The sequence below is a fragment of the Populus trichocarpa genome, chromosome 10 (assembly GCF_000002775.5).
Source record: "Populus trichocarpa isolate Nisqually-1 chromosome 10, P.trichocarpa_v4.1, whole genome shotgun sequence".
NCBI classification, from domain to species: domain Eukaryota; kingdom Viridiplantae; phylum Streptophyta; class Magnoliopsida; order Malpighiales; family Salicaceae; genus Populus; species Populus trichocarpa.
In genome coordinates, this window is record NC_037294.2 from 15,825,158 (window position 1) to 15,835,440 (window position 10,283).

The 10,283-nt window shown below is 35.6% G+C and overlaps 1 protein-coding gene across 1 annotated transcript; it reads left to right on the top strand.

Moving 5' to 3' along the window:
- The first annotated feature begins 4,041 nt into the window (after positions 1-4,041).
- Positions 4,042-5,558, top strand: LOC7485836 (transcription factor bHLH147). The gene is made up of 2 exons (XM_002314924.4): positions 4,042-4,275; positions 4,560-5,558. The coding sequence occupies exon 2, from the start codon at positions 4,666-4,668 to the stop codon at positions 5,353-5,355; it is 690 nt and encodes a 229-aa protein (XP_002314960.1). The 5' UTR covers positions 4,042-4,275; positions 4,560-4,665; the 3' UTR covers positions 5,356-5,558.
- The last annotated feature ends 4,725 nt before the right edge of the window (positions 5,559-10,283 follow it).

The following is a 10,283-nucleotide window of genomic DNA, read 5'->3' on the forward strand; positions in this document are numbered from 1 at the left end:
AAAATATTGAAAGAAATGAACTCTAAAAAGAACAAAAAAGAGGGCCACCTGGCTCTTGTCTTTTGTTTTCTCTGGTGGGGTTCCTTTATTTTCTCAACAACCGAACAGAAACTATATATAAAGAAAACAAACCAAAGAGGAAAGAGAGAATAGAAAAAGAAAATTCGACCCGAAGATCTAATCTTTTTCATCAAACAATAGTAGAGGGTAAATATTTAAACCTGTATAAAGACTGTAACCAATCAAGTCTGTAATTAATAGCTCCCTAAAGAAAAACAGTAAATTTCTTAAAAGTTAAATAAAACGAGATGAACATTAAAGAATCATTAAAATAATAATAATAAAGATTATCGATCGCATCAGATCCACTGGCGCAAAAAAAAAAAAACATATTTAAAAAAAAGCTATCCATCTGATTTTTTTTCTTTATTTAAAATATTTTTGTTGACTATATATGTTGATTTGAAAAGAAAAGAAAAACTATTTCCCTTCCTCACTACATAGTACATACGTGCTTAAGGGGAATTGACAGACACATGCTAGCATGATTTTTGGTGAGAACGAGGATTAGGTTAATGATTACCATTTTGGGATAAATTAAATAATTCATGATGACACATGCATTGTTCCACACTCTTTTCTTTATGCTAAAGCTCCCCTCGGCGGTTTTTGTTGGTGGCCAAATCGGTGATGAACCTTTTCATTTTTTACTGTAAGGACAAGCTCCGCAGGTGGCTTCTCGGAACAAGTGGGTGATGACATGAAAGACCATTATTTGGCTTGACATGTTCATGTTATTTCCATCACCGAAACAGAACATAGGGTTAGGGAATCATCTGGTACTTTAGTACTGCTGTAGCAATGCTGAGACGGAAAATCATGGGAAGGTCTGTCCAATACAAGTCTTTGGATGAGCCTGTGCGTGTAACCAAGGAGTGTTAAAAGAAGGGAAAGCAATTTGCTATAGCTTCTCTCAACAGTATCCATCATGACAAATACATCTGATCCCATTAGGGATCTCTTCGAGATAAAAAAATCTGTTCTACAGAAAAAGCTACGCAGGAGATGTGGAGCATGGCTGTCCACACCTCGCCATGGAGCAAAATTCCAAACCTCTCCCAACAGATACATAACAAAAGGGGGGAATAGCAAGGCGCCAGGGGGGACAGCCCACATGGCACATACATTTTTCTATTGTTTATGATTTCTTTGCTGGATCATCACCTCCATTAATCATTGCACGGAATGAAAACCAGCATTTTACAAGGGGACACATGCTAGTCAATTTAGCGCCATCTTCTTCCAATCATTCCTTGACATGTCATCAGCCCTTACTATTTTTACCCTCGGAAGGCTGTCTGCGGTTCTCGCAGCCTGCTTGTCTGAATTCCGAAACCGTCCCCGCCAGCCAATATCTTGGGTTGAAATTGTCATTTTGTCCACTTCGAGACCCCATCTTCTTGGTAAACGGGGTTTTCTTCGAAGAGATCTTTCTTATTCTCTCGGTGATATTTCGAAATTCTGAATAAATAAATAATTTAATAATCAAGAAATAACACCATTCATTAGTTAATGACTTAATGTAGAATGAAGACGATTTCCTCTAGATCCTTGAGGTGTGTTTTTCTTTTTCTTTTATTTTTCTTTTTCAGTGATAAATTATAAAATTTATTTATTTATTTAAATTAATCAAAGATAAGTTTTTTTTGTAATATATATATTGAAATTACAATTACCTTTCATAAAAAATCAAAATCATAATTTATAATAGTCATCTTAATATTTTGTATTTGTAATAATATATTATAAAATATTAATTATATTTCATTCAAATTAGAAATTATCATTAAAAAGTTATGTTGTTAAATCAAAAAAATATATATTAGATTTATAACAAGAATTAAATTTATGATACCAACTAAATACAAAAATATAAAAAAATAATTTTAATTTTTTACATTACTGGAAAAGTGTTTGCATATAAAAGAAAAAAATATATATTATTCAAGTTTTTTTATTTGAAAAATAGCGAAAGACTTGTATTTACTCCAGTGTTTTTAGAGAATTAAGCATTATTATGTTTCTGAATAGCTCTTGAATTTTTTTAAAAATAGTCAATTTCGAAACTCCATCTTATTAATAAACCTTTTTTTTCATTATAGAGATCTTTTTATTCTTTCAACGATATTTCAAAATTCTGAAAAGAAATAAAAACGAAGGGTGGATTCACTTGAACACCTCTGTAGTAAATGGGAGATATATCCTCCCGTTGTTAAGAGATTAGGGAAGGAACACGAGCTTGGAAATGCAGTGGGCCGGTGACAGGGACGAGAAGGTAAAGATAAAAGTGGAAAAGAAAATAAATATAGAGTTTTTAATATGACATCATGAACATGTTATCCTCGTGTTCATGACTTTTTATATAACCAAATAATCATACCATGCATAGAAACAAGGGTAGAGACATGATGGATAGTGTCCACCTGACAAAAGGCGGTCTTAAATGTTAAAAAAATAATCAAGAAAAATATTATTAATTATCTTTTAATTGATAAAAGAAATAGATCAAAAAATTCAATAATTCCAATAAATTATTTCAATTACCTAATCAAATGAGACGATCAAGCATAATTTCTATAATTTATTTTATTCTATTTTTTATATGTAAGTTTTATTATTATATGATTATAAAAACTATATATATATATATATATATATATATATATATATATATATATGGAGTTAACCGGAAGAAACGAGGGCATGTTGTATGTGTGGTATAAATGCCTAGCCGTTCAGGATATAAATGCGGTAATGAGATGTGTCCACCTGTCGATTTGACGAGAGTGTTTCCCCGCACACGTCACTGTTCTCTTAAACTTGACGCCTCCTTTTTCATTGCTAAGTTCAATTAGAGAATACCAAGAACTCGGTAATGCAACTCCTGAAATTTACATTGCAACAACCACACGAGCAAGAATGGACAAGTTTCTACCATTTCTCTTAATGTTATTAGTTTGGATAAACACCATACTTTGTTAGCACTCCAAGTATCGTGTATGACACGTGGCGCACTATTATTAAAAAAACTAAAGGAGAAGGGTTTTGTTTTTTCCTCTATTCAGATAACACTATTGGCTTTCATACACTTCTTTTTTTTTTCATGTTTTATTTTTTATGTTTTTTTATCTTAATTTTATTGAAATCATGTTTTATATTTTTTTTCAATTTATTTTTTACAGGGTTATCCAAACTCATGATCCAGATCACGGGTTTAATGAGCTAACTCGAGTTTTTTTTAATTAATGTTTTTCAATTTCACCCCTCAATATTGAATTGATTAAGAATTAAATTTCATGATTTATTCTGGTTTACTTCTCATAGGGTTATTTTCATTTTATGACTCATATCATGAGTTTGATATGTTAATCTTAGTTGATCCGGGTTGTTTTTTTATGTTCTTTTTTTAATTAATATTTTTTTAATTTTATTTATCAACACTGGATTCTCAATATTTTTTTTAAAAAATCTCATCTTAAATATTTATTTTAAAACAAATTATATTTTACGTACAATTTAAATTTTTTAACTATAAAAAACTTTAGTGGCATCTAATTTTTTTTAATTAAAAAAATAATTTGACCAACAGTGTGCACGCACACTAATCGAGTCCATTCTAATTGGCAAGGAAAAAAAATAGACGGCAAGAAAATCAACCAAAGATCGGAAATATGACGTGGATACCATAAATCTCTTTTAAAATATTGCACAGTTTTCCAACAATGACTAGAAAAGGGCAATTTCGTCATCGAAAACACAATAGAGGAGTACTTCTATTTTGCTTCCCCACAAAGTCTTCGAAAACAATGAGGCCAGTAAAATGGGCTGGGGGGCAGGGTGGTGGAGTGTGAGCCATACATGAGATAATAGAGCACGCACACAAGCACGCATAGTAAAAGGCTAAAATTGTAAAAGGCACCACACCACGCCATCAGAAGAAAGAGAAGCATGTGGTTTTAACTTTCGATGAAATGAAGCGTGCTGTGCTCTCTTTTGATTCCTTCCTTTATAACCCTCTCTCCACCACCGTTTTCTCCCTCTCTCCCTAAACAGAATCCACACCTCACCAACTCTCTCTCTCTCCCTCCCCCTCTCCCTTTTCTTCCCCTCTCAGATTTTTCTTTCTTTCGTTAACACTGCTTCTGCTTCGATTATTTATTATACACATCTCTCTATCCTTGCTGTTGTTGAAACTTGATGATCTCTCTCTCAAAGGTAATAATAGTCTTATCCTTAACCTGTGAGTTCCATGATTCTTGCTTGCATTCAATCTTGAATCCCATCAAACAATTACTCCTCTCTTATTATTAATTACTCAATCTTGATCCTAATTACATCATTATTAGCTACAAACCTGTTTTTATTGGTAATTAACCAATCGCTAATAAAATCCTCTCTTTTTTATTTCTCTTTAATTTTCATGAATCTGATCTCGGAATTTTCTTTCTTTTCCACATGAATCTAAATTTTTCTTCTCTTTTTTTTTTTTTTGGAATCAGAAACAGAACCAGAAAGGAACTGACAGAAAAACAGAGTTTTGGTAACTTTTAATAGCAAGACATCATCATCATCATCATCATAATAATAATAATCTAAGGATTGAAGATGGAACCATCGTCGTCGTCAGCAGTAGCAGCAGCAATAGTGAGTACTAACGCCAACATCAACACGGATCGAACAAGAAGGAAAAAGAAGAAGAAATCAGTGTTGCAGCAACACCAATCAAAACAGAACCAAAACTCACAGAGCCACGCCAAATGGAAAACAGAAGCACAACAACAAGTCTACTCATCCAAACTCATCCAAGCCTTAAGCCAAGTCAATCTCAACCCTTCAACTTCATCAGCCCCGCGTCAAGGTCGAGCCGTTAGAGAAGTTGCTGATCGGGCTTTAGCTTTCGCTGCTAAAGGTAAAACCAGGTGGAGCCGAGCCATTTTAACTAGCCGCATCAAACTCAAATTTCGGAAACAACAACATAAGAGACAGAGACTTGCGTCGTCGTCTTCTTCTTCTCCAGGATCCACTACCGGGAGTAGCAGCCGGTCGTCGAGGAAGCATAAAGTGAGTGTTTTGAGGTTGAAAGCGAAGGGTTTGCCGGCTGTTCAAAGGAAAGTTCGTGTTCTTGGCCGGTTAGTTCCTGGTTGCCTGAAACAACCATTGCCTGTTATTTTGGAAGAAGCTACAGATTATATTGCTGCTTTGGAGATGCAAGTTAAAACCATGACTGCTATAGCTGAGCTTCTTTCTCGCTCTACCTCCGAAGCCAGCTCTACTTCTGAGCCGATGACCTCCTAATGGGATTGTGTTGCCAGATGTCGTTTTCTGGTTTTTTCCCACATTTTTTTTTCTTTTGACTCCTGTTAAATACGTGTCTCTGTTTTTTTTTTCTTTAAGAAAAAAGGTATTCTATTTTCTCTGTTATGAATCCTAGAAAAACTGTTAATTAATTAATTAATTAATTAATAATAAAGTTGTTAATTAAAATCCTTCCTTAATAACGCGTCACTTCATTGTATAGACAACGTTGGCAAATGTTACCTCTTTGGCCTGCTTACTGGTTTTAATAATAAAGATGTGATAAATCTGGTTCTGAGGTGTAAAAGCAAGGACTAAGGAGGTTGATTTGCCAACTTCTTCTTGTTGTGAAGAACATCACTTAAAGTAATTAAGAAGAACATTACTTGGGTTATATATAATGGTATCCAACCATGCGTGATTGCGAAAAGATTTTTTCATCCAGTGGTGAGCATGTCTTCCTTTGCATCTGTGAAAGGAAAAGGAAAGAGAGGAGAGCAAATGCCGAGGGCCCGAGGCTACTTCAGTTTTGTCTGTAGCTACCCTCGGGGGGATTGGCAGCACCTTGTGGTTTATCGAGATTGCCGCAAGTGGCAATCTACGTTGTTTGATCATCTATATCACTGCCTGAAACCGAAAAGGACACTCCAATTGTTGTTATTTATATGATTGCGAGGTCAATTTGAGAGAGTTTTTTTTCTTGGAATCGAATTGGCTCAAACAGAGGAGGATGGTGTGCGGTGTGCGTGTTTGTCTTGAATATTCAACTCCACAACCCTAAAATGGGTCGACAGTGCCAATATACACTTGAAGAAAATCGGTACAACAATCACGTGGTCAGTTGTCCCCACCGGATAAATGTCATTAAGAAATCCTGCCGTCAATGCAGCCCGGGTCACTTGCCCCCTTCCAATTAAGTACAGGAAAGGGGCTCTTCCTCTCGAGAGGGTTAGTGCTGAGGAGGCCTAACAAGGTGACACCTGCTCCCATTGTCTTCAGATGATGAAGAAGAGCCACCTATCATTTTCCATGGCAGGCACAGAATGGAGGCACACGAGTGCTTGTGTTTCATCACCATCAGCTAGGATTTGGATTTGAGGGGAGGGTAGAGAGTGAGAGAGTGCAGACACTTTGACGATTGAAAAACTTGTGAAGGACCACCAGCAGAGGACACCTTACCCTACATTATTTTTGCTTGCGGCAGGTCTCAAAAACAAAAAAGTGATCATTTTTTCAGAGCACATGCTTTGCATTCATTTTGTTCAGGCATGCAAACAGCCATAGTACACTTGCACCCATGTGCCCTTATTTTAAGCCTTTTCTTCAGCATGTCCACAGTTAAAAAGACCCGTTTTGTACCTCTTGAATTAACCACAGCAAAGCCGCCCAGTTTGCCCCCTCCCCCTCGCCGTTATCTAGCCGGCCTGCAAACTATTTTAACTCATTAGAGGAAAAAGGACGCGATTGTTCAAGTCATTGATGACCTAATTTTTTTTTAATTTTTTCTTACAAGTGTATTATAAGTAGAGTGTTTCTGCTACTTAATTCAACTACCAGAAACATGATTATAGTTATGGTAACTTGAGGTCACGAAAGAAAAACCCACAAGAAAGAAAGATGGTCAATTCTTGATTGTCAACATGCCACCACTAGTTCGGGGGGTGGGGGGGCAAATTAACCCAAAAGCATTATACAATTTTAAGCGAGGAAGCAGCCACACAGGCATTTGCTTTGACGTCATTCATGTTTGTATCATCCAGCATGTCGCCATCATAATTTCCAAAAAGTAAAAGAGAATTTCAAGGCGGCAAAAATTGGTAATTCCGTTTGTTCTTTTCGTGTTCAATTGTTGTTCAAATTTTTTTTAATATTAAATTGATATTATTTTAAAATATATTATCAAACACGCGTGAAAAAACTTCATCGATCACTTTTAAGAATATCTCTCTCACCGAGTCAAATGATATCGTCAATGGATCTCATAAATGTGATGGTTAGAACTATACATTTGAGGAGTGATTTCGAGAAACATTTTCAATAAAAACAATATCATATAACAAGGAAGGTTTTGCATGACAAGCATCGGGGTTCGGAGGGTGAGTTCCACGTTTGATTTATAATTAATTTCTTAATTAGCTCGAGTTTGATGGTTTAGAGGGCAAGTTTTCATCATTTTGAGTGCTCTGGATGGAGAGCCATTATTGTGATTTTGATTTGAAAGCTGAAGGCAACTTGTTAATTAATCAATCAGAGCATATAAATAGCAAACTGATCAGGGAAGCTAAACAGCCTTTGTCATCCATCAAACTAGCCAGCTACCATTTTCAGGCCTGCAAACGACGTGCCATCTCCGAAATAAAGATCACCAATAATTGATCTGAAAATCAAATCAAAAGTACACAGATCATCCAAGGGATATCGATACAATGAATTAGGGCGTGATCTACTATCGAAGATCATCCAACTTTTTGGTTGAGTGATGCCTCTCAATCTCTTGTGGGGAGGGGTAGCAAATTTGAACTAAAAAGCCATCTCAAAATAAAAAAAATAAAAATAAAAATAGTCGAGCTCCTGATGAATTAATGTCGTTAACAAAACACAGGATGCAACATAAATATAGAGACGTCTAGTCTGCTTTTAGAAGCTAGCAGCGTGTAATCTACAGTAAACTTGCATGTGGCATGCGGGGGCTGATTTGTAACGGTCGCTGCTCCTTCACATCAGCAACAAAGTTTCAGGGCTTGCTTTAATAATGCATTTAACTATGGACGAGTGGATGTGATCTTAGCATTAAAACAATACATTCATTGCACGTGTCCTATTTTTAAAGTGCTGGCTTGGATGATAATTGATGGGTTTTTTTTTATGTATAAATAAAAAAATCTTATGGATACCACAACCAAAATCTGTACACTTGTTTTTTTAATCGCGGTCACAACATTTTTGTACGCCACCAACAAATAACCATAGAGAAGATCACCCTGCAAGCTCGAGATACTATTACAAAATCTCATTGGTCGAGTGATCTTGAATGAAGTCATTCAGGTGCCTGTGCTATTCAACTGTTCGAGTATTTCTCTAAAAAACTATTTTTGCCGACAATGTCATATATTCCCTCTCAAAAGCTCGATAATTACACGTTCTGCTACAGCAAGTGACAGTCATGTTTACAGTCTTATAAAGCTAGATACACAACAATCTCGAAATGTCGAAAGGGAGATCATGGCTCGACGTCGCCATCTTTCTAAATATAATGTCGACCAAATGTAAAGATAATTAAACTTAATGTTATAATTCTTTCAACGGTACATTAATTATATGTTATTCATCATAATTAAAAAAGAATACTATTATTGATGCTATCTTATGAAGTTCGATCTGTTGTTGGTATATACCACCCAAGATTTCCCTGCAGATAACCCAATTAAGTGAGAAAACTGATAAAAAGAGGGAAGAGATTCTAATGATTATTACTACATGCGACATACCATGACTTAATAAATTAATTAACACCATAGAAATTGCAAAAAAAATCTAGTCTATTTGCCATGTAATCCCTCCTCTTTTGATCCTTTTCTATATATATATATATATATATATATATATATTGGCATGCACCATGTGACTACGAAGAAAAGAAAAGGAAAAAAAACTTAAAGAAACTCATAATTCGCCTAAAGTATTCTTAAACCACATGGAGGGGTCCGGCCTTGTCTATTGAACTCCAGGAAAACAAAAGGTGACTGTGTGGAAAAGTAAAAGTTGTGAAGGATGGCTTCGCCATATGGTCTCCACTATCTAGAGATGGAAGAGTTTACTCACGACGTGGCACCTCGGCCTTCTTATATTCCATGGCCAAAAATAATAATAATAAACAAGTCTTGATAACGAAATTATTTAGGCATGATAGTGCTTTATAATTTTAATTATCTTTTCATAACGTTTTCATTTTTGTTATGAGTTATGCAAGAACTATTAATTTTGGGAGAACGTTTGATTATTGCTACTGGATGTGTGTGAAATGCCCCTCGAAGATCTAAAACGTTAATTCTATCCTATAGAAATCTATTAGGAAATGAAAATTACTCTGGTTTTCACGAGTTAAAAATAGCAAAGAATACTTGAAGGTGAGTATATTAATGGGAAAAAAACCTTAAAATATAAATTATTAAAAAATAAATACCCTTTAATTGGATACAATAGGCGCCACATTGTTGTGTTATGCTTCAAGAATAAAAATCATAAAAGATGTTAATTGCGATGGGACCCGACTAGCTAGGATGGAGACCCTAGCTAGGCATCATTAATTAACAACTTTATTAATCCCACCACATAAGAAATGACCAGAATTCTTCTAACCTTGTGGCTAAGTTCTATTCTGGTTCTGGGGTTCAATGTGCATTGCATTTATGCACCTAGAATAGGGCATGTCACTTTCATTTAAATATTTATAATCTCTAAAAAAGGAAAAAATGGAGAGAGAAAAAAATTAATGAAATGCCTAGGCGTGAATAAATTAATAATATGCGAGGGAACGACAAACAATGTCAAATTCCATCAATCTCGATGGAGTTTTGACATGCCATTTTGAGGGCCAATACGTATAGAAACAAGAACAGGAACAGAATGCACTGAGGGTTTTTGGCTGGCGGTGGGAGGGGCTTATCTCCTTCGCTGTTTCTGGGTTTGAGTCCTCATGTGCATGTCTGTCATCCTCGCGGTGTTTTACATGCCTACTAGGTTTGCAGGGTGTTCAGTGGGCCGTGAGATTGGTCGTGGTGCGCGCAAGCTGCCCAGACACCCACATAAATAAAAAAAAGAAAAAAAAAACAGGAACAGAATGCACCGAGGCTTGTGGCCCAGCGGTAGAGACAAGGTTTCCTTACCTCTATCACCTGGGTTCGAGCCTCAGCGTGCACGCCTGTCAT